Source organism: Sabethes cyaneus, chromosome 3 (genome assembly GCF_943734655.1).
Source record: "Sabethes cyaneus chromosome 3, idSabCyanKW18_F2, whole genome shotgun sequence".
In the NCBI taxonomy this organism is placed as follows: domain Eukaryota; kingdom Metazoa; phylum Arthropoda; class Insecta; order Diptera; family Culicidae; genus Sabethes; species Sabethes cyaneus.
Genome location: NC_071355.1, coordinates 101766895 through 101792662, shown reverse-complemented (window position 1 = coordinate 101792662; position 25768 = coordinate 101766895). Strand labels below are relative to the sequence as shown.

The following is a 25768-nucleotide window of genomic DNA, read 5'->3' as shown; positions in this document are numbered from 1 at the left end:
ATCATGAACGCACAAGAGACAAAGATTGTCCCTACTTCAAAATGTTGCGACCATGTATGTTAAAATTTGTCACTATTGCATGGAAGTTAGGACAACAAGAAGATATCGTAGTTGTTTATCGTGGATACAGATGTTTCAAGACAACCATGTTGTTGCCTGCGAAAAAGACACACTGATGAATGCAATATGTATTGTACGCAACAAAAGCAATCCTAATCATGCCACACTGTGTCGGCAGCGGCAGTGTTTCATAGTTACCAAGGTAACATTGTGCGGCAGACTTTGGATCAAAGCAAGCTAGTCACTTTCTTAAGGTTTTTGCTGTTTGTCCCTTTGTTCAAGTTGGTGATAAAGTATTGTCTTTAACCAACCGACTTGCGACAAAGACATATTTTATCACCAACAACAAGCGCTTGTGAGAGCGAGTGTGTATCAAAATATACTCTCACCGAAAGTTGTCCTTCCTCCTGGTGTGAAGGGACATTCATTTGTCCTATTATTTTGTTATCGTGATACATTCTGGTTGCTACGTTTGTTTTATAGGCAGAGAATAACTGGTTTACCGCTCTCCGTTTTTGTCGGTTATTTCTGAGTATTTCTAAGCGCAAAAAGTCACTCTTATAGTTAAATGTTCTGACCAGCCTCGCTGGGGGCGGCTGTATTTGGAGACAGTACAAAAGCAGGTATAAAGTTTAATAAGTATATCGCTCATTCAAAAGCGACTATAGCAAAAAATGCAGTGCATGGCAGGGATGGTTCCTCCTCAGAAGAAAAAAAGAGAAGAGAAAAATTCAAACTGTGCTCAGTCTTCAACGCGATTTATTCTGCTCCGTTCCATTTTAACTTTTCTCTTTCTTGCTGAACGCAGTTTTATGAGCAACCGCACACTGTACTACTCATTGAGGAGAATGTTAATACACTTTGAATACGTTGATGCGATGCGCTGACGTATGACAACTACGGGTAGCTTTAACATGGGTAGTGCGTTGAGAAAAAACGACGATTGTCAGTAGCGGTCACTGCCATCAGAAAAATATTAATCCATTAATGCAGTTGAATCATGATTCTTACATTTAGTATATTCAGTTGAGTTTGGCTGCCCGTGAACGCAACTGCATCATATGGTAAGGCATGTCACAACGGCAACAGTGCGAAAAATGTTATTTAGATATGACAACATTTGAATTCCCATGCATTTGCTTCTTGACGCGCACCAACAGGAAAGTCCCATTATAAACAAAGGTAATTCTCCGCTAAGATTCAAAATTTAACGACTTTTAATTGTCTTGACGCCTCTGAGTCTATAGTTGCTGTACGCGCACCGGTTGTTTTATTTTCACGTTTACTGCTGTAGCAACCGAGAGGTCCGGGAGCAAAACCGAAAGTTGCTCATTTAAAGAGCGCATTAAGAAGTTTTTCTGCGCGTCAGTTTTTCTCATTGTGTTTAGTCTGTTTCTCATTGTGTGGATTTATTTCTCAATTCTGAAAGCAGTTCTGCTCATTGTGTTGAACAAAAATAGTTGCACTTTTTGCACAATGAGTGAGGAAATAACAAGCCTGGTGCATGGTATACAACAAACACTCGGGCGATAGATCAACGATGCTGGTCACAGTAATGAGCCCATACAGGAAAAAACCAATCGTGTGTGTGTGTTTTTTTTTCTTCGATATGGAGAGAAAAACCTGCAAATGACAACTGACAACTAAAATTTTGGAATTTATTTCTCAAGCTGTCAAAAAAGACGAAGATACTTGAAGAAGATCTGATTTACTGAAAATAAAGATACCTACATTGTCCATTGCTGAAAAAAAATTAGTGAGTATTTGAAAACGGTCCGTAATCGGCTGTTCGGCGAAGCTTCCGTTTGATGTCGGAACATGAGCGTTGTTGAACAGGGCTCAAAATTCCGAAGAAATCTTCGATTGGGCGACACTTAGGCCGATTTGTCGGGTTGTGGTTTTTGGGTACAAATGAAATCGATTGGGTATTCAGGAACGATTGTGTTGTGGCATAATGCGATGATGCTTTATCCGGTCAAAACATGTATTGTCCATCTGCACGATGTTTTTGTAGAAATAAGATCAAAATTTTCTTCTATCATCCGTTCTACAGAATCACTTTCTCTTCAAACTTATGTATTTTTCGAATTGTATTGATCATTTCCGGGAATGTGCATCTTCGAAAGAGGAAAGTAACTTTCGTTGTCCAAAACAAAGCATTTTCCAGAATAATTTTTTATCAACTAGCGACATTAAGATATCAAAGTCGAAATCTGTCCAACTCTTTTAAATGTTTTGCAAATGTACCGTTGGGAACAGTTGTTTTTTTTCGGCATCCCGTTGGCTCACGGAAACCTTGTTGTTGAAGGTAAGAGAAAAAGAACGAAGTCCTTCTGTGTCCCTAATTTTGGCTGGTCTTCCACTACATTGCGAGTAGTTGTTGAAGATCATTGGATATGGTAAATAGTCGAAGCCGCAACATTTTCGCTTTTAAAATTTTGTACCGTATACTGTTTGCCGAGATCTTTGTGCAATTCGTAGAAGCGTACAACCTGCTCGGGAAATGATTCTTGTGTTGACGCATTTGACCAATACTTGGCAGGCATAAACAAAACAAAAAATACTAGTAGAACGAGGAGAGCGAGAGAGAAGAGAGACAGAGAGAGAGAGAGAGAGAGAGTTAACACATACAAACTCTCATTTCTCTCTGAGGTCAGTAGTTTTCGAGTTTATCAGGTTCATACAGACAGACAGACAGACAGATTCCTACCCGCGGTGCCACTTTGCAGTTACTAACCAACAGGACCTCTGTTTTAATGGTGGTCAATTTGCAGTTTCGCCCCCTGCATCCAATTTTCAATCGTTCCGATTGCCTCGGTCGCCGGCATTTGAGGGATTCCACGCCAAGTGACGAAAAAATAACATATTTTTTGATTTAGCTCAAGCTTTGCATAGCTGTTCTCCTTAAAAATGGTGTCATTTTATCATGGTATTTTGATGTCGACTGCTTTTTCAAAAGGGCCTAACCAAAAATGGTGCTAATCCATTAAATATTTTATATTGGAAAAATGGTTTAATTGATCGAAATAGTCTCTTCAGCAAAGATAGATGTAGATAATAAAATTGCCTTTCTAAAAAAAATTTGTGCACTGTAAAAAAAATTTTTTTCGTTGAAAAAATAAGAAAATAAAACTAAAAAGTTAAATATCTAAAAAAGTGCATTTTTAAAAATTTTCATTTTTTGACATGTTAAAGGTAACAATATACACTACTTTTTCTGAAAGTTTCATATTTTTTTTATTTTCACCAAAAATATTTTTTATAGTGTATAACTTTTTCTAAAGATGAGAATTATAATACTTATTTCATGTTTTTTTATTTTCACCAAAAATAATTTTTGGTGAGAATAAAAAAACATGAAATTTTCAAAATATTATAACTTATTTGCCTTTCATTCGCCAGCAATAAATCTTTTAGAAAAAGTAGTGTATATTATTACCTTTAATGTCAAAAAAAAAATTTAAAAAATGCACTTTTTTAGATATTTATCTTTTTAGTTTTATTTTCTTCTTTTTTTTCAACGAAAAAAAACAATTTTTCCAATATAAAATATTGAATGGATTAGCACCATTTTTGGTTAGGCCCTTGTGAAAAAGCAGTCTAGATCTTAAAAAAATAACTGATATTTTAAAATGATATATTTTCTTAAACATAGCAGCTATGAAAAGTTTCAGCTAAATCAAAAATGACAATTTAAAATCGATTTGCGAAGCTCCATGGAATCACTCACGTGACAGAAGAGGGAGCTGACTGGGAAAGAATCGATTAGTAGGGAGATGAAGAACGTGAGTATGAGTGTATGTTTCGCCATAGCTCCGGGACTTCTGGACTGTTCTTCATTAAACGTCGTTTGTCAAACATATGTATTTTGGCAAAAAAGATTGCGCGCAGGGAGGTTGACAAAAGAGGGAGATGATCTCTTACAAGGGGAAAGAAAGGTTCAAATAGGTAAAGGGGTGCGTTTCTCTTGCAATTGAAACGATAGCAGTTGTACAAGTTGCTGGATTCCTGAAAGGGGGATAGGGTGGCCATTAACAAAAGGAAGGTTCAAAAACGGTTTTTTGATTTCGATTTATAGGGATTACCGGGAAGAAGTCAGATTTACAAGTGGCTGGGGGACAACATGAGGGAAACTGACAAAGAGAGCAGACACATTAACCCATTAAGCCCCACACTTTTCCCAGTAGAGATAGAAAGTTGAAACTTTCAGGATAATTCTCTTTTAGGTCAACTAAGAAAAAACCGCTGACGCTACGCTACGTTGCGAAACCGCAAAGCTGGGCATTAAGGGTACGTTTTTGCATACCTTCATTATTATGCATATAAATGCTTCATATTTTTTTACCGTTAAATCAAATTTGGATTTTTTTTTGTGATTTTGAGTATTAATAAAGATTAAATGAACGACTTAGAGTATTACATGTTATGTTTTATGATAGATATCGAAACATTTGGATTGGAGACCATCTTTGCACTAGACGCATAGTATACAGTTTGAATGCTAAATGCATGTCATCGCAGATGATTAAATGCCTACCAACGCGTTCCGGAAAGGTTGTAACATTAAATTTGGGTCCATGAAACTGTCGTTGCCATCACTCAATTCCTCCAGATATTCCGGAAACAAAGGTACTTTAACAATTTTATTACGCTCTTATCACAACGGCTTCTTCATCAGCCATTAGTGTTTGAAGCTGCGAATTCTATGTCATGTAAACTTTTATAATGTTTCCGAGATATTTTAAATAAGCGAAACATAAGATTTACATTCATTTGTTTACTAAAAAGCAACGACATCAAATGAAACACCGCAGCGAACGAACGAAAACAAACGTTCCCGTTGCAAATTTTGAATATCGTTACTTCCTAGCGATGCGTTTTCGCAACGCAAAGCTTACAACCTATCTTAAAATTACAAAAATAATCGAAATTATGAAACAAAGTTTTTTTTGGCAAGCTACCGATTCTTACTAACACTGATTAAGAGGTCAGGCGTTAATAGAGGTAAAATTAAGTTTTATGAGCATTTGTCCTTAAGTGTCTGAAAAATTGCAAAACCTGTTGTTTTGTCACAGCTGTAATTATGTTACATGTAACATCTGACCTTTGAGCAAAAACAGGTCGATTAGATTTTTTTCCAATCTTTCTTTGTTTCTCAGGGTCCAAGTTGAAATCTTCAACCGGGCCTTCTCTAGAAACAAATGAAAGTGCGTTGCGTTTTCGCAACGCTGGGAGGAAATGGGTTAAAATGAAAAAAGGGTTTTGTTTTTTGCACTATGAGCATTTTTGTTACAATAACAGATGTACAAGTGACTGAGAGGCAAAGGGGCCCCGAGTAAGATCGGGTAATCAGCTAGTTCACCATAAAAAAATTCTTGCCTCCAAAAACACCCCCACGCCAAATTTGGTTCCATTTGCTTGATTAGATCTGGAGCTTTGCATACATTTGCGTTTCATTTGTACGGGAGCCCCCTCCCCCCTAATCATCATAAGAACTTTCCCAGGCCCCAAAAACCCCTGGCAAATTTTCACACCGATCGGTTCAGTAGTTTCCGGGTCTATAAGAAACGTACGGACAGACAGACAGAAATTCATTTTTATAGGTATAGATCTAGTCGTGTATAGTATAACCTAATATTTTTTCTGTATCTTTGTTCATTTTGTTTCCTATAGCCCAACAAAAACTGGTGTATTCTCAGGAGTGTCGTCAAAGGTAACAGGTTGGCTCGGAAATGCATCTATACCTTCAATGCCAGCAATGCCATCCATGCCAACGGTTTCAATGCCAGCAATGCCTGCCATGCCTTCTATGCCATCCATACCAGGTTTACGGAAGGGTAACCAAACAGACGAAAATGGAGGCATTGCTAATGAAGGCCTGGCCACATCGCCCGATAAGACGAATCAAGGTACCACTGGTATGACGGACGCTGCCGATGAGGAAGACCGGTCCAGGTATATTAGGTAAATGGGCCGATACATAATTGATTGAAATTCCTAATAGTGAGATGATGAAAATATTCAACAAAAGATTTTATATAAATGGCTTAGAAGCAATACCAAAATCAACTTTTTATGTTCATTAGTAATGCTTGCTTCTGCAGAAACAGAAAGTGAAATGCTTTATTATTCCCAAACTATTGGCCATTGAACTAGAAACAAATGTTAACAAACTTCACTACATGTTTTTTGGAAGTTACATATCTGATATTATAAAAATAATGCTACATAACCTTGTCTTGCTAAGTGAATGTCTCGTTTATTCATTTAACGTAAACTGTTTTATAAACTATGATAATCATGTTTTGTTTTTCTTACTATATTTTTGTCTGTTGCATTTGATTTAGATCGAAGACCATTTTTTGTCTTAATAAAACATACGCAAATGAAAATTTCGTGATAAGTACGGAAAGACACAGTCACCTGCATTACTCACCTTTTAATTTGCAGCAAAATGTTTTCATGATGTAATGTTCGTAGATTAATGAATTTCAAGAAGTCCTTAATGTATAACATTTTTTAGTCCTAGTTGTAATTTTAGTTCTGTGTGCAAATTGTGAATTATTCTGTTTCAATCGATAAATAGAATGGCTTATGTTCTCTATTTTGCATTAAAAAAAACGAAACATGCTCCATTTCGCGTCATATCGTCTACCCACACGGCTTATCTATCTCCTTCGCTTTCAAACCAACTGTGGTTTATCTATTTCTGTGCTATCCGTGAAGATGCAGATGATTGTCTTATAATTTCCGCTAAATTGCTCGTTGATTTTTCATGATAGTTGTTCATTGCTACATAGTAAATCTTATAATCTCATAGTATATTTTTATGTTATGTAGAAAGCGCGTGGAGTTTTGCATTGGTAAAACGAAATACTTATTAGAGACTAGAATGCTCAGAAAAATGATTCACTAATTCCATTGTGTCAGATCGGAGACTTGCCACACGTGGTCTCAAGACATTTTGTCGCCTGCTGTGCACCGTGCATAGAAAAAATGAGCGGAAATGTCTTACGGAAGTGGCTAAGAAACTTTCTTGGAAGAATAAGTTTTTTTACTATGATTTCATTCGTTTAACAATTTATCTAGGGTTTATTTCTAATTCCCGTCGTATTAAGGAAAGCCACTCTAATTTTCATCATTTCTTAGGTGGATTTAATGAATACTCCAAAAGCTCTGCTGCTGATTTGACTCAAACACAGTTACCTTCCTATCCGTGGCCTTTGAATTCACTAAAAAGCGATTAATAAAGCAATTGATTGAAATTACGCAACTGACTTTATATCTAAAATTCGTCGTACCGTTTTAGAATCCGTCCATCAAAATTTTTCATCGTCCGAACTAAAAATCACAATAATGTTTACGAAGCTAGCGCGCATGTATTTGTGTAGGACAGCATGGCAAATGTTATTCTACAAAATTTCTGTAGGTTATGCAAGTTTTCCCGGCTGCAGAATACTAACAATGCATTGCGTGAGTTATTTTCATTTTACGAATGACGGAAATTGAAAATTTCTTCTTCGTCGCACGAAAAAACGTTGGAAATTTGGCTGCTAGGAATTCTTTAATGAAAAAAAGCGTTTAAATAGATCTCAGCTCACTTTGATTGATCGCGTGTGAGAGGCAACAAACTAAAATATTAGGGAATAACTAATTTTGCATTGTGTGTCATAAAAATCGCTGATATTTTAATTAATTTGTTTTGGATAGGACGGGAATAGGCAACGACGAAGCAGCAACATACCCTGTCTAGAGGAAATCTAGAATAATCATTAGCATACACTTTACCCATAAATAATTACGTTCTTTGTAGTTGAAACGATGAAACCCCAAATATCTTTTCTTTTGATATTTTTTCATAACGAAACCATTTTTACAATAGTCGGAAAAAAGATAGAAAAAAGTAATGAAATTATTGATGTGAACAAGGGGAGAATGGGAAAACCCGCCGGCGTGGTAACATAGATGAATCGTGGGGGCTAGATAAAGCCTGTGAGGTTTAAATCTGGTTAAAATTGGATCGAGTTATAGACCACTTTTAACCAGCGGATCTCTAAGCTTAGCAAAATGCAATGTATGAACTTCGAACCTACTAAGTGTGCATCATGTAGCCCTTTGTCCCTTCGAATTATCAAAAGAAGACCTGTTCTTGACCCCACAGTCTGCTCCGGAATAACCAAATCGACTCATCTGTTTATATGAAAAATGTCCAATGAGTGAAATTCACAAGTGTTAATACCCACATAACAGATATTTTTACAAATTACAATACAACTGGGTCATTCCACGCGAAGTGACCGAGAAAAAGTACAAACGTGTAGTCGACCTTCTCGGATATCAACCAAATTTGGTCAGATTGTTCGTGAAAAAGCACAAATCCTAAGTTTGGTGCCGATTGGACCCCCCCTTGATTAATGGGAGCCCCCCTCTTTTTAATGAATAGCCCTATTTTTGCTAAATTCTTTTGCTTATATCTCCGAAGATATTAAGTTTAGAAACAAACTTTCTTCTGCATTTTCTAGGAAAATTATCCAAAGACTTCGAAAAAGAAATCAGTTTTTAGCAACAGTGCTGCCAAATATTGTTATTTTCGATTTTAAAACTAAATTTGCATTTTTCTTTCAATGAAGACAATTTGATTTCGAAAATTTCAACACCATCGAGAGGGGGGTTCAATCGGCACCAAACTTGGGATTTGTGCTTTTTCGCCCAAAACGAACAATCTGACTAAATTTGGTTGAAATCCGTGAAGGTCGACTACAGGTGACTCAGGTGACAGGTGACCCAACTAGTTTTCTATCAAATACCAAAATTTTGAAGTTCTGGGAACCGCTATTTGTTTGTTTGTTTTGATTATAGTCACTTTAACAGCTTGGGTCATTCGTAACTGCGGGGTTGGGATTCGAACCCGTGTGACTGGTAACCTCGGCGTGAATGGTAACCACTACACCGGGATGGACCCCAGAAACCGTATATCATTTAATGGTTCGATGGGTCAAGACTAGAACAATTCGAGAATTAAATGTTACTGGTCTAGTAACAATCAGCTCAAAATGGGGGAATGGAACTGGAAGGCGAGAACATGCAGAGTTTATGTAAAAAGCACCAGCATAGAAGTCTGTTTCGACCTTTGTTTTTTTTCTACAAAATATTAGGACTGACTTTTAATTGTAACTGCAATCATTGATTCATGGCCTCGATTGGCTTCAAGTTACAACATTGGTGTTGCAAGTTGGTCGTTACATGTTCTAATCTCGCTTGGGAGAGGCTGTCCATAGGATCGTAGCACTTGCCCCTCAGTTGTCCCTAATCAAAGACACTTACAGCAAAATCAAATATAGGTGTCCAGCCCGATTATGTACAGGATGAGGTCCAAAACAGGTCCAAAATAAGCTGGTTACCCTAAGCTCTGATGGAAAGGAACACTTTGCAAAAAGGGGCAAAGCTTAATTATGGGTAACATGAAATAAATAACGAACAAATGTAATAATTTCACAATGTAACAATTTGTCTTTTTCTCATGTGGGTACCGGCAGTATAGCCACTCCATAGAACTAAGCGCTAGTTCCGCCTATGCACATTTCGGCAGAGAATGAGTCGCACTCCGATAAGCGGTCAACATGTCGAAATTACGAAGAGTACGCATTACAACGTCAAACAACCACCAAAGAGTATTACTAGAGATTACTGGGATCTCCGGCGGCTCTTACTGATACTGTGCGGCGCATGAGATTAAAGTTGTGATCAACTGGTAATTGAGGCCCCAATCAAGGAAATATCTCAATAAATTTCACTTTCATGGGCCATTCCATTCCATGTTAAGCAAGCGCGAAAATCGAAAAAAAATCGACCATCAGCATGGCTTTATTTTAAAAAAAGCTCATATTTAGCGTTAAATATCTCTGAAGTAATTTAACCCTCTGGTGCCTACAAACGCCTTTTGAACAAACGCCAGCCTCCGCTAGATATTCAATATGTTTTCACGACAATACATGTTTTCCTTTTTTCTTTTTCCTATGACTAGACAACACTTTGACCTGTTATAGTTTTTGATTTCATAAACTTCCAGTGTGCGCGAAAAAATTTATAGAACTTTAAACTTGCAAAAACCAGGAAAACAGCAAAATTAATTATTTTGTGTTTCTATTGACGATACAGCTTCAATCAAATCTTGAATTAACGAAAAAAATATTTGAAAAAATTATTAATAAGCGAATTTATCAATCCTTCAAGTGGCATAAGTTTTGCCTTTATTTATTGGTGAAATACTTGAATATAGGGATACCTCTATATAAACCATTTTTTTATTTTAAAAGTTGTCTTATATCGAAGCATGATTTTTTCCAAAATTTGTTGCATTATTAGTCGCCAACTTTGCCCGGTGTTGTGAGTTTACGTTTTTTGAACTATTTATTACTGTTTGAGCTATTAGTTTTTTACAATTTATAAAATTATTTGAAATAATGAACATCTCCATGGCGCCGCTTTTGGAATTGAAAATTAGCTCTGGTGTCGTTACCAAAGAATCAAGGGAATTTGATTTATATCGAGGTAAAAATTGTCTTATATCGAGGTTGTTCTATAAGGAGGTTGTCTTATCGAGGTATTCCTGTAGTTGCCTAAAAACATAGACCGCCTAAAAGAAGTCGTGGGCAGACGGTTACGGAAAAAATACCATAAAATACTTTACGCAACCACCAACCAGGCGCCGCATATGCAAAGTCATAGTTTTCGAGCTTTATGTATATTTTTCTCAAAAACTATTGAACGTATTGAAACAAATATTTTTTTTCAGTAATTTATGGTCGCGCTATCGAATCATGTTATCAATTTTTATCTAACACTAGCTGACCCGACAAACTTCGTATTGCCACAAATTAACCTGTGTTGTACATAAATCATGAATCTCGGATGATCTTTGTCACTTCTCGAGTTTTGCAAGCCCCCCAGTGGGCGGCGCTTCCGACGGCGGGTCACCGGCAACACTCGCGACCGGCTCGTCCTGAATGATCTAGTGTTACTATAGATAGTTTTTGTGGTCTTGTTATTGATTAATGTTTTATGGAAGAGTCTCGAATTTCTCGAGTTGGATTAGTTTTTGAGTTTCGCAAAAATTTCTGTTTTATTTGTATGAGAGTCCATATCCCCCTACCACAGGGGTGAGAGGTCTCTAACTATCATAAAATAAATTCAAGACTCAAAAATCTCCTACATGCTAAATTTGGTTCCATTTGCTTGATTAGTACTCAAATTATAAGGAAATTTGTATTTCATTTGTATGGGAGCCCACCCTCTTAAAAGGGAAAGGGGTCGTAATACACCACAGAAAAAAAAATCTGCCATCTAAAACTCTCACATGCCAAATTTGGTTCCATTTGCTTGATTAGTTCTAAAGTTATGAGCAAATTTGTATTTCGTTTGAATGGGAGCCCCCCCCCCCTCCTAAAAAGGTAAGAAGTCCTAATTCATCATGGGAAAAATGGTTGCCTCCAAAAACACCCACATGCCAAATATGGTTCCATTTGCTTGATTAGTTCTCGAATTATGAGGAAATTTGTATTTCATTTGTGTAGAAGCCCCCCCTCTTGAAGTGTGGAAGGATCCTAATTCACCGTAGAAAATATTTTTGCCTCCAAAAACCTCCACATGCCAAATTTGGTTCCATTTGCTGGATTAGTTCTCGAGTTATGAGGAAATTTGTATTTCGTTTGTATAGGACCCCCCCTCCTAAAGTGAAGAGGGGTCCCAATTCATCATTGAAAAAAAAATTGTCTCCAAAAACACACATATGCCAAATTTGGTTCCATTTGCTGGATTAGTTCTCGAGTTATGAGGAAATTTGTATTTCGTTTGTATAGGACCCCCCCTCCTAAAGTGGGGAGGGGTCCCAATTCATCATTGAAAAAAAATTGTCTCCAAAAACACACACATGCCAAATTTGGTTCAATTCGCTTGATTAGTTCTCGAGTTATGAGGAAATTTGTATTTCATTTGTACAGGAGCCCCTCCTCTTAAAGTGGGGAGGGGTCCTAATTCACCATAGAAAATTTTCTTGCTCTCGAAAACCTTCACATGCCAAATTTGGTTGCATTTGCTTGATTAGTTCTCGAGTTATGAGGAAATTTGTATGGAAGTCCCCCCTCTTAAAGGGGAGAGGAGTTATAAATCCTCTTATAAAGAGGGGAGGGGTCTCAAATCACCATAGAATAAATTCTTGTCACCAAAAAAAACACCCACATGCCAAATGTTGTTCTATTTGCTTGATTAGTTCTCGAGTTAGGAGGAAATTTGTATTTCATTTGTACAGGAGCCCCCCTCTTAGAGTGGGGAGGGGTCCTAATTCACCGTAGAAAATTTTCTTGCCCTCGAAAACCTTCACATGCCAAAGTTGGTTCCATTTGCTTGATTAGTTCTCGAGTTATGAGGAAATTTGTATTTCATTTGTATAGGAGCCCCCCCTCTTAAAGTGGGGAGAGGTTCTTATTCATCATAGAAAACATTCTTGCCTCCAAAAACACCTACATGCCAAATTTGGTTCCATTTGCTGGATTAGCTCTCGAGTTATAAGGAAATTTGTATTTCGTTTGTATAGGAGCCCCCCCCTCTTAAAGTGGGGAGGGGTCCCAATTCATCATAGAAAAAAATTTTGTCTTCAAAAACACACACATGCCAAATTTGATTCCATTTGCTTGATTAGTTCTCGAGTTATGAGGAAATTTGTATTTCATTTGTACAGGAGCCCCCCCTCTTAAAGTGAGGAGGGGTCCTAATTCAACATAGAAAATTTTCTTGCCCTCGAAAACCTTCACATGCCAAATTTGGTTCCATTTGCTTGATTAGTTCTCGAGTTATGAGGAAATTTGTATGGAAATCCCCCCTCTTAAAGGGGAGAGGAGTTATAATTCCCCTTATAAAGAGGGGAGGGGTCTCAAATTACCCTAGAATAAATTCTTGTCACCGAAAACACCCACATGCCAAATTTGGTTCTATTTGCTTGATTAGTTCTCGAGTTATGCAGAAATTTGTGTTTCATTTGTATGGGAGCCCCCCCTCTTAGTGGGGGGAGGGGTCTCTAACCATCACTAAAACCTTTCCTGGCCCCAAAAACCTCTACATGCAAATTTTCACGCCGATTGGTTCAGTAGTTTTTGATTCTATAAGGAACACAGGACAGACAGACAGACAGACAGACAGACAGACAGACAGAAATCCTTCTTTATAGGTATAGATTTTACAATCATACATTTTTGGTAATTAATATTTTTTGAAACGGTGGTTCTACAATTGATAGAGGGACGGTAGGGGAAAGCAATGAAATTTTTTTGTTGGAGTGGAGGAGAAAGAGCGGGAAGGTGAGGGGTGGTGTGATTGGGAGCTACGCTTAACAAGTAGTCGTTATGACTCCTACCTTTGGTCCAATGCTGGAAGGTGCATGGGTCGAACCAAGCTATGATCTAAAATTATATCCGAATTCGAACCCACAACACCCGCCAGGAAATGTGGCTCGCTGATACCCGTGTACCTATGAACTGCAGAGGCGCCGGACTTCATAGGTACATGGGTACCAGCGAGCCACATGCCCTGGCGGATGTTGTGGGTTCAAATCCGGTTATAATCTTAGATCATAGCTTGGTTCGTCCCGTGCACCTTCCAGTATTGGACAAAAGGTAGGAGTCATAACGACAACTTGTTAAGCGTAGCTACCAATAACCCCCCCCCCCTCACCTTCCCGCTCTTTCCCCTTCATACCAAAAAATTTTCATTACTTTCCCCGTACCATCCCTCCATCAATTGTAGAACCACCGCTTCAAAAAAATATTAATATTAATGCCTGACCGCATTTCAAGGTCAAAGACTAAAAAACACGAGTTTGGTCTATTTTTTGTAATTTAAAACGAAAAATGTGAATATCACAAAACTCTGTTCGTCAGGCAATTTTCATAAGAATCATTTGATTCATATTTTTCTTTGTAAATTACGAAAAATATATGATGATGACAAATTAGATAAAAATTGTTAACATAATTCGATTACGCGTCAAAAACCCCTAGAAAATATATGTCAAATCAAATCAAATTGTTTCAGAGATATTTGAACGCAAAAAATGATTTTTTTAAATTGGAAAAAAGAAGACTGATTAAAATTATTTTCGAGCGTCTTAGTAGAACTCCCGAATAATCTACATCTTGCAGCCTTCTTAAGCCTGTGGCAATTTTCTGCGACGAGCACAGCAATCCGGATAGCTTTTTGCATCAACTTTTTTTTTCGTGAATTGTTAGGACCTTTACGGAAATGATTAAAATTTACTTATTTTTCTAAGGCCAAATGGGCCAATGAGGGGCTCTGTAGCCGCAAGGTTACCGAGTCTGCTTTGACAAGCGAATGGTCATGGGTTCGAATCTTAGTAGAATCAGGCCATTCGATGTCAAAGTGACTTTAGCATGGGTTTATTCTCAGGCCCCTCATCGCCCTTCCTTCATGCTGAGTTCTATATTATCCCGATATGGCCTATTGACAGTGCAAAAATGAGACCCTTATAGTAAAAATGCACTGGTTTGCTACGCCAGGGATGACTATAATTGGGGACTGTGCGCTGTCATGTGGAACGAGGTGGGTAAAGTAGAGTAAAGTATTGATAGAAGGGTACCCAATTACACACAAGCACGCATAAAAAAATTCAATAAGCATATCGCTCACTCAATAGCGACTATAGCCAAAATAAATGCAGTGCGGGTTATACAACAAACACCCGGGCGATATCACAATAGATCTAACCATAATGGTCGCAGTGATGAGTCCATACAGGAAAAAAAAAAAAAAAAAAGCCAAATGGTTTGCTATTTTTTCTTAATAGACAATACTTTTCCAATGGTGTGAAGCACTCATAATTAAAATATTTTGATTGAGTTTTATGGGTCAAAAATAAAGTTAGTCTAAACCTGCAGCAGGCTCCCCTAATTATTCCATTTTGAATCGTAGAATTTCAAGGCGGTTTTTGAAAATTGGTATTTTTCTGTCCACGTATCTGGATGGCCCTCACGAACAATACGGTAACTCATTTATTTTGGACAGGCGTTACGCGTCCTCGATTTTTGACATTTGCGGCATAATCAAATTCAAATGTTCTGTTCAAAATACATAAACCACCCTACGGCAACTGAAAGTTTCCAAAATAAGGTACCTGTTACACCTGTCCAAAAAAAGATGAATTATCCTACTTCTCGGTTTTACAACATTAAATAGTACCTTTCTTGCCGATTAGTTTTGGGTATGATGTTGTCCATCAGGACGATATTCAATTGCTTACAAAGACGAATTTATTGTTGGTTTTAAATTCTACAAAATTGGTTGGAAAAGAAATAACGTCATGTAAGTCACTACCCAGAATCAAGTTATTCATGGTATGCAGTTGAAGTTCGTTCTGTAGATGAGTATCATCATAACAGAAATCTGTTTGTAAATAGAATATTATTCAATGTTAAGCACGATAAGTGTTGTGTCTTATCTTATCGCATTCCCAAGTAACAATTTGAGTTTTATTTCACTCTTATTGTGGTATTTATGACCAGTTTTGGTCACCAGAACCGTCATAAATATGTAATAAAACTAGTTTTGTTACTTGGGTTATGTGTAGAGTAATTTACCAACTATTGCTCACTGCCTATTGCTGTTTTTTTTTAAATAATACTTGAAAATATCAATGTTACCATAGTCACAAATCATAGCCGGGACAGATCACTTGTGACAATAATAACATTGATATTTTCAAATATTATTTAAAAAACAATAATAGACGGTGGTCAACAACAGGCAAATTACCCTAAGTGAAAGTACAAAATCAATATATAAATCATAGCAGCATGTTTTGAAATTTTGTAACTATTTCCAATAAGCCATTGTTTGTATCTACAATCTAAACTTAGTTTATACGTTTGTTTAGATTATAATATCAATAATATTGTCTAAAATGCACTGTATAATAGGCTTCAGTACACTCCAATGTAATCACATGTATTTTCACGAATCATTTCATCCTTCTCACATATATAGTTGTTTCAATTCATGTGCTTTTGTCGTAACTTTTCGATCCAATTTATCAAATTTGTAAATTCTCGCGTGAAATTTGATTCTGAGCAATGCTAAAAACAATTGAATCGAGAAATCATCACTGTATGATATCAATCCTGTAATACAGATAAAAAAAACCACAAAAATTTCTTCATTTGTGTATGGCCCATTTGAAATCTAGTTTTAAGTGATATTGTGTTAGCATAATAGTAGTTTCATGATTACTTTTGATATTGTGTTTTATTTGAGTTATCCAGTAATTTAGTTATGAATTAATTCTCACCATGTAATCAATCACATATCGAACACGTACAAACAATGTTTGTTTACAGTACCATCGAATTTGTTATGTAAGTTACCGACATCTATATCAAAAGTGATTCCCTCTAAAGCACGCAATACAAGGACTGATGTCTGAACTGATGACTGAATGTTTGAACAAAATGGAAAAAGATATATCTAATACCGTATGTTTCATGGTCGTGAGTGAAAAGTATTGCTGAGTTTATCAGTTCTACTAAATAATGAATGACATTGAAACCAATTGAAATTATAATATTTTCGGCATGAATATGCTTTTCATTATTTTAAAACCGATTTTTACCACCCGCTTCAAAGCACCTAGTTTGGATATTAATGCTAAAGCACAGACTACCAGACATGTCATTTTTTATTTTATCGTACGGAAAAAAGCCATTTGGAACCTGGTTAAGTAAGTAATTCCTGCTGGCATGTGTGCCGTCAAGATGCTGGGGTAATCAACCTATTTTGGACTTCATCTGCAGTTGTACATAATTTGGACATTTCCATTTGATGTATAAATTATGCACAACTTCAGATGGGATCCAATATATGTTGGTTACCTTAGTAGCACATGTAGTCACTCCGTTTAGATTTACTGGCTACATTTTTACATTTTTTTTCTGAACACAATTTTATTTAAATTGAAAAAATGACGTATTCTAACATATTACATATTGCCAAATTTTTATCCAGCACTGTAAAATTTTCAGGTGACAGTTTTTTACAGGTTTACCACGTAACAAGTATGCTTACGTTTCATCTTCGTGTTGTTCTAGCCTACTTTTATTGGTTTTCGCTGCTTTATTTATTTAAAGCTAACTAGTTAAACACATGATACCCTACAGCGCAAGCGAAATGCAACTTGGAAAAAAACTAGAAAAATACTATGCATATTCTCATTACTCATAACAGAGGTGAATTAATCGGAACCTCCCTACCAGATTTAGCTAAAATATGGAGAGATGAAACCGATATATTGAAAAGTCCTCAATTTCAAGGATGCTTTATCGGATCGCTACACTTTCTTCAGTAAAACAATCCATCAGCACCGAGCACCCTTCGGTCAGACCCTGACCGAAGTAGTAGAATATTAAAAATGAGCAAAAAAAAAACGATTTCCTTTTAGCCTATTAGTTTTAGATAATTTTACAAAAATTAAAAACGATACGACTCCAAATATAAATAAAAAATGACATTTTAGTTCATCGGATTATAAGTCACATTGAATCTATAATGATAGTTGAAAAGTTATGCAATTCTTTTTACTTATTTTTTTTCCATTTTGGGATTAGGACCTTTCAAATTGTTAGTCTTGAACTTGCATATGCACCACGCATTATATGATTATGTTTATATTTGTTCCATTGTGCTCATGGCGAGATAATGATAATAGTGGTTTTCTTATAAGTTGTTTTGTCATAAAATTTTATTTAAAAGTGTTCAAATAACATCATAACTAATAAGAATATAGGAAAATCTATATAGAATTGCTGTTTCCCTTGCGGCATACTCAACACGACCGACACGGCGACATAATTTCGAGTTTTTAAAGAAATTATATTTGGAAGTATTCAAGTTTTTGGCCCGAGATGAATTTTACAGTTGGACGTGTATACATTTCGGAAAACTAATTTTTTTTCGTTACTTATATTTTTAATGTAACAAATCTTCATGATTCAGCAAAAATTGATCATACGAAAGATCACTTCTTCATACACAATGTTTTATTCCGTCTATGAAGTATTCCTCCACGCACGCATATGAAGATTTTTTGACATTAGCTGGGGCCCTCGCTGAGGCTGTTTGCAGTAGGAATAATATCAACAACATCAAATTTCAAACTCCCGGATCCTCTCCTCCACTCTTTGCTCCCCTCTCACACTCACACCTACACAAACCAACCTCAGCTAATGTCATTCTCGTTAGTGACGAAACTGCAAATTACTTCATTATCGACAGAGAGCAATTCTCGCGTAACTTTTCAAAAGGACATCAAATAAATTTATAAATTTTTCGTACAGCGTAAGAGCACCACAATCACTAGCCACAATCGCGGACAAGATACTTCTAACTCTTACAAAATGTTAAAATAAAACAAATTACTTTTAACTTACACGTCGACCGGTTTCAGGCATCATATGCCTATCTTCAGGACGAGACCTATCTTCAGGTTAGACATCGGCTCTCGTCCTGAAGATAGGTATATTATGCCTGAAACCGGTCGACGTGTAAGTTAAAAGTAATTTGTTTATTTTAACATTTTGTAAGAGTTAGATGTGTCTTGTCCGCGATTGTGGCTAGTGACATAAGTAACATTGAGAGACTCTCTTTGGCGTCCCTCTCTTCTGATTATTACGGCGACAAGAATGCATTCCAACAAAAAATTTCCTCACGTTTAGCTAGATAATGACGCTAGTAACCGATTCATGCAAAGCTGGTGTTTTAAAGTGCATTTGCATTACCGTGGGCGGTGAAAGAGAAGAGGCACGAAGAGAATCTCTCATTGTTACTTAGGTCCTTTTGAAAAGTTACGCGAGAATTGTTTACAAAAGATGTAGATCAACACTCGATGGCCAACAACCTATATTACAACCAAGTACCAGGTCTATGAATTGCTATGTTTTGATAGTTAGTTTGAGTTTTTTTTGCTAGAAATTGGCTAATCTGAGCTTTTTTAGAAAAGAAATTACGTGCTTGTAGTAGTCACCTAGATATTTGATCATAGTTGATAATCATGTAAACTTGCAGCTAAATCAAAGATCAATTCGAAATTTTTATTACACCAATTATAAGGCACGCGTACCTACAAAGTCACGCTGATGGGACAAGGTTTTCACTATTTCAGGTCTCTTTTCCATATTGACCGCGCCAGAGAATTTTAAACAAATTTTAAATTGGGGAACATTCATCTCACTCGTGGATAGGGTGTTTGCAGAGTGCATATGTATTGGAGAACTGTTGGGCAGGCAAAAGTGACAGCTCCATATAAACTATACGGGCTGGGAAGGGCGAGATTTTTTAAATAATTTAATTTCTTAATTTAAAACAGAAATTACTGTTTGCGTTATATGTATAGCAAGGTAATATATCTGTTTACTAAATAACAAATCTATTTTCAACAAACAAGCTAAAACGCGGTAGAAATTATCAAAAATGTAACTATTAACTATGTTAGCGGGTTAACACTGAACAAATATCAATAGCCAGCGATTACATTCGGAAAAGAAAGCAATAAATTATACTAAAATCAATGCTACATTCAGTTATTTTGAACTTGGGCTATTCGGCATCCTGCGTCCGAAAGCTGTATTTTTGGGTCGCCGATTTAAGACTCTTTCTCTAAAATATTAGTTGCTAAATGTTAATATGTATATCAGGATACATTTCTTGGTTGATTTAAACATTAATTGTTTTGAATGGATAAATAGTTTCAGAAAAAATGATCATTTTATCCAACGCGTTTTTGCTGCATCGAATAGGAAAAGATGCAATGTGTGCCTAACAGACGTCTTGCATGTGTGTGTAGCAAAAGCCCTATTGAAGAAGCATCCTTTTTGACTTCCATTCACATACATATAAGGTAACAGATTGGAATGTCCGTTTTCCTTTAATGGACCTTGTGGTTTACAATTGGATAATGACCGGGTCCATTAAAGGAATTCTAGTGTATTTTGTCTTCATGGGTCCACTAGCTTGCTGAAAATGTCGATTTTAAGGCATTAATCATTAAATTCAGCTGAAATTTTATAAACTGAACTGTGTGGTATGTTTAGTACTTTCTGTTTCTTGTCACATATCCTCGGAAATAAGAAGCACAAGCTAATAAACACCGAAATTGTACCCGAGGTCCATTATAGGTAAAGGGTCCACTATAGGTTAACTTACCCTACACTCGATCCTTGCCCTAGATTTCTTTCATAATTTTTTGAACTCGCAATGCACTAATTTGATACTTTTGAACAGGAGATGAGCTGTTCAGTTAAACCAAAGGGAGCAGATTTCCAGACTAGAACTAGAACAGTGCTGCATTTACTAGAATCCAAAAAATTCAATGGTATTTTAACTAACAAATACAGATTCAATTGTTGTATTATCTTTATATCGCTACGTTAAGTACGGTGATAGACGCAATTTTCATATTGAATCATTTCGAAATCATTTTAAGAGACATGCCTTTATTCTATTGTTTATTGCGTGTATTAAACAAAAAATAACTTAAAATAGCACTAACTTAAATGAAGAAGTTTTATATTTAACTTTTAATTTGATTTTTTCTATTCCTGGACTATATTTGTAGTCTCCGTTATCACAATATATTCTTTAGTTTGTATATTCTAGACAAATATTTTCCTAAAACCAAACAATATAATAACAATCATGTTAATTATTCGCAACACATATATTTTGAATATTCACAATTTGAACCAAGCTACGCTCATTACCTTTAACGCAAACATACGGTATTTCCATAACAATTTTGGTTGTAAACAGATGGTACACAATCTTCTATTTTTTCTTTTCTTCCTTCCTTCAAACCACTTGTGTTGTTGTTTGTACAGACAACAGGAAAGGTACAGTTTTGTTCTATCGAGCTATTATTTCTGCTTAAAACTTGTATACCCTTTCAATATTTCTTGTTGTTTTTTACTCATATTAATGCATTTTTTTAAATGCTTCGTACAACTATGTATTCAGAGTTTGAGAAAATCTTAATAATCGCTTGTAATTATATTGTGAAATTATGATAAATTTATTAGGTGATCTAAGGACAAGAGACTCAACCTCAGATATCATTTGAAATATGCACATGATTGCGTTTGCAATCTGCAATTTTGCATTTTTCAAATGATTATCCTGTTTTTATGAACGAGGATGGCGACATCCGATTGTGAAATTTCACGGACGAAAAATTATACCGATGTAAAAAATAAGTTAGAAAAAAACATTTTTTATTGCTGTTTAGCAGTGAAAACGACGTCTGTTAAATAAATAAATTCAAGTGCCCTGTTCAAGAATCTTCATAATAATATGATTTTCATTGCTTAAAAAGCGATAAAAATCATTCGTCTTCAGATCCTACCAGATTCATTGTAGTTTTATAATTAAAAATTTGAAGTTAATTTGTCAGTTAGCTAGAAATCCGTATTTTATCATTTCACGTATGATGTTTTGTTACCAATACGGATTTTAATTGCATGGCGATTTTTGCAATGGCACAAAATTTAATTAAAATGGAAACACGTACTTAGAGACATCACGCACGTTATTCACAGAACCATCATCACTATCTTCGCATGCCAGCTGTTAAGACAAGTGGAATAGTGACGCAGAGAAATCATTGGCGGAACTAAGGGGGGGGCTAAGCCCCACTAGGAGACATTTAGCCCCCCCCCCCCTAGAAAAATAGACTTGGCCTACCAATAAAATGGTCGAAAAAATGCCGGGGCTATAGACCCCCCCCCTAGAAATGAGCGCTAGTTCCGCCAATGATAGAAATACAGGAATGATTGGGTGCGTAGAAATAGTACGCCGATGGTTTAATTTTTGTCTATGTTCACGAAATATGTCTATGTTCAGGAGCGGAAATCGGTACCGTCATCCGGGGATACTGCAACCAGGGCCCGGCATCTTCGAAACAAATAAATGAAACTGACTTTCTGTTACCTTCGCTTCGTACATGAAGTGACTTGCTTCATTTGTTAAACAGAACGTTTCAAGCAAGCTTCAGTTGAAGTTAGTGGCTGTTTCAAAGTCAAGGCACGATTTGTCGATATTGACTAGGTTAACTGTAATATGCACTGCATTGTAGGAAATGTTACTCAAATTCAATTTATTTGCATTCAAAGTTGCTGGCCTCCTTCTGAATATTTGATAGAAAAGTACAAATGAAAAGTTGAAACCGATAGTCATCACGAAGTGAAACCAGTTTCGCTGACGCTGACTGAAGCCGGTTTGAAACTGAAGCGGTGGTGTTTCTGTTGAAACCGAAGCTTCACTGCTTCATTGTTGAGTGACGCTATGCAATTGAAGGTGACGTTGTCGGGCCCTGACTGCAACACCGGCGTTACCTGCAACACTTCTGCGCATCGCGCTTTTGACAGCTCTAGCGCATTCGTTTGTTAACATAAACTTTTGTACCCAATGGCGTTTTAAAGAAGGGACGTTTACCTATTGTTTAGTTAAGTTTAATCCATTATATCATCGTTTTGCTTGTTTTTATACGATTGGAAAGTAATTTCACTTTCAGAGTTGTAAAAATGGATGTGCAAAATTGCGTCAGTTCATTGACATGAAATTATTTTTTATCGATTAGTTCCTGTACACAATTAGTGCATCATATAAGCTAACAAATAGGAACTTTGAGCTTTGTTTATATTTTGAACTAGGAGAAGTAACGATTAATTCGTGTTGTTACTTCCAATATGGCGCGGCTTGCAGCACTTGTAAAATAGATAATTATCGTAATAGACAGTATGTACAAAGTAAATTTGCATCTGTACGATGTTATTTTGGCTACTGCCATCTCCAGACAAATTAACTTTGTGAAAAATTCTACGTGCCTTGAAACGGCAATTTGAAGTTCGTCGCATGCTGCATTTTCACCGAATATCTTTAAAAAAGCGATATGATAAAATTGGAAACAAAATATGCCTTCAGTATCACTTGTTTTACTGGAAATACACTCAAATTATTCAAAAATAGTCATTTGCAGTTTAAAATCAAATAAAACCATAAGAAACGCAAAATCAGAAAAGTGTTGCAAGTAACCCCCTTTACTGGGTAAATTGCCACACCCCTATGTTCGGTTTATTCTACAGATTCATTAAGTTGATATTTTTTCTTATAATCATAAACCAAAATTACTGACCACTATACAAGTTTTGCCGACTTACACTTGGACCTAAACGGTACACTTCAAAAGTTATACCAAGTCAAAGTTCAAAAGTGTTGCAAGTATCCCCGGATGACGGTAGTTAGTTTTTCAGCAATAAAGTGAGGTAGGTATTGTCAATTGCAAGTAAAATTGTACCATCCAAAGTGCGATATCGCTCATAAAAGTGCTATTTTGCATTAAATCGTTTCGGTATCTTCGGCGCACTTTTTCGTTATCTGCCAATCAATAAGTGCGCCGAAGAGACCGAAACGATTTAAGATAAAAAAAAAACACTTTTATGAGCGATTGCGCACTTCTCAATTGGACAATTTTCCTTGCAATTAACAATACGCAGTTAAAAAGAAATGGGTTGGAGGATAGGCAAAGAAATGTTCAATAAAGTTCTTTAACAACAAATTCTTTAACAATTCCTTATCCAGTACGCACGTGACAAGAAATATTATCTCACGTTCAAATGGCGCAGTTTTACATGCGTTTGATTCGATGTCACTTTTCTGTATGGTATAATATTCAATTTGATTCTTCCCACAAGAAAAAATGTTAAGAAGCTCCTTACTTGACTTCGCAGTTATCTAAATTTCTCCAGGAAATAGCAGGATTTTTCTTGAGTTATTTCATTTACAGCTACTTACTAGGCTTAAGGCTAGGCTGTTAGAGTCAATCGGATCGTAGCAACTGGCCCTGCAATTGTCCTGTACTCTAACAGCTGGCTGCGAAGTCTGTCGTATAAAAACAGAAGGTCAAGTTTCGATAACGGAATGTAGCACCTAGGCTTTGCTTTACTAGGATTAAGGCAGGGAGCCTTCACAAAACTTTTTATAATATATTATTCCAGAATTACTGAAAAAAAATTGCTCGAATTTTTATAACAAAATATTATACTTACTTAAATACTTGATGCAAAAGTTATCAATTTCGCGATGTCAGAGAAAATCGGAAAATTCCCTTTAGAAAATAAGAGACCTTGAATTTTGCTTTCGTTCATACTTATGAACATGAATTACATTAGGACATTGAACATGAATGAACATTAGGTATGGACTTGAATAAGATTTCTTGAAACTTTGGGACCCTTTTGCATGATAATTTTGAAAGATGCCATTTAACTAACTTGCATAGGACTTTCCGAATAGCAATCTAGTACAGACTCGGAGTCTTGAATATTGTTAATTACCATACTACAAACGAAAAGTTTACCTTTGATATATTTAATTTTTAATTCCAATTTCTAAAGTCACATTTAGTACATCAATGGGAACGAAGCCTTTCGAAGAACGTCTCGATAATGATTCCAGAGGCATTAATACGCTGGTTTTTAGAGTCCTGTAGATTATTAATTTGAAAATGCATTTCACAAAAATTGTTTCATATATAAAAATTTAACTCATATCCGCTTATTTTGTTTGTCCTCCGATACTTGAAGCCAATTTCAAAGGTGGTCAGGAGACGAATGACAAAAACTTTGAAAATAAAAATAAAGTAATGGTTCATCCTGTTTAATAATCTTTAGAAGCCGTTCACCTAAGTATTACGTTATGCAAAATTAAGCTTTAGCAAATTAAATCGTAAATAGTTACTCTCTCAGTAAATACAAACTTGTACGAAGCAACAGCGTTTTCTCATATTATTCTCGTTTTTGATAGTTCCACTTTCACAATGCTACACTATGACCACAGTTTACACTTTAATCATTATAAGTATGTATTTTTAAGATAGCGGCAAACACATATTATTCGCAGTCTTTCGTACATTTAATATATCTTTTTTCAATTCAATAATATGAATCTAGTTTGAATCTGTGATGTTCCTATATTCTATTTGTTACATTCTGGGTTTTTCGAGATTACCGTTTTATAATTATTAAAAGGCTTTAGGTAATATAAAATTTAATAACGTTGGCCATGTATTGTATTATATTCTACTCCTTTTATCGAAATTCACAAAATGTGAAACCAATAGTGCTACAGGCGGGGCAGATTCTCGTCCTGCAACCGGTCCAGGAACGCCAACGGAAGAAAACGCCGGGCAAATCGGACAAGGTAACAACGACGGTTTATTGTAGTGTTACGACGATGCTCCTCTGACTGTTAAACAGACCTTTAAAAAACAGATATTAAAACGGAAAATGCCAGTTGGTTTGTATTGTCGCCCTACATCTGTGAACCAAGTTTTAAAGAAAAAAAAATTTTTAGTTACGCCCTTGTAAAGTTATAAACGGCAGATTGCTGTTATAAATTAAATTTATTTATTTATTTATTTATTTATTTGCAGTCAATTGTGTGTAGACCGTGGTACAATATGTTGACCTAAGCTTATCCTAATGTTTATTGTTCTACAGTCTTCGGCACAAGGCAGTACAGACTAATTGTATCTTAAAACTAATTTACATTTACAATCAAACTTTTAAATCTAGTTTTGCTAACATTAAAATCGAACGCATGA

The 25768-nt window shown here is 36.0% G+C and overlaps 1 protein-coding gene across 8 annotated transcripts in view; it reads left to right on the top strand.

Moving 5' to 3' along the window:
* Positions 1–25768, top strand: part of LOC128744342 (synapse-associated protein of 47 kDa) — an 86828-nt gene that overhangs the window by 48654 nt on the left and 12406 nt on the right. For 7 of the 8 annotated variants that reach the window (XM_053841258.1, XM_053841257.1, XM_053841256.1 and 4 more), the window contains 2 exons: positions 5734–6024; positions 25286–25365. In XM_053841258.1, the coding sequence (XP_053697233.1) occupies positions 5734–6024; positions 25286–25365 (371 nt within the window). The remainder of the gene's footprint in view (positions 1–5733; positions 6025–25285; positions 25366–25768) is intronic. The other variant, XM_053841254.1, reaches the window with a different exon arrangement.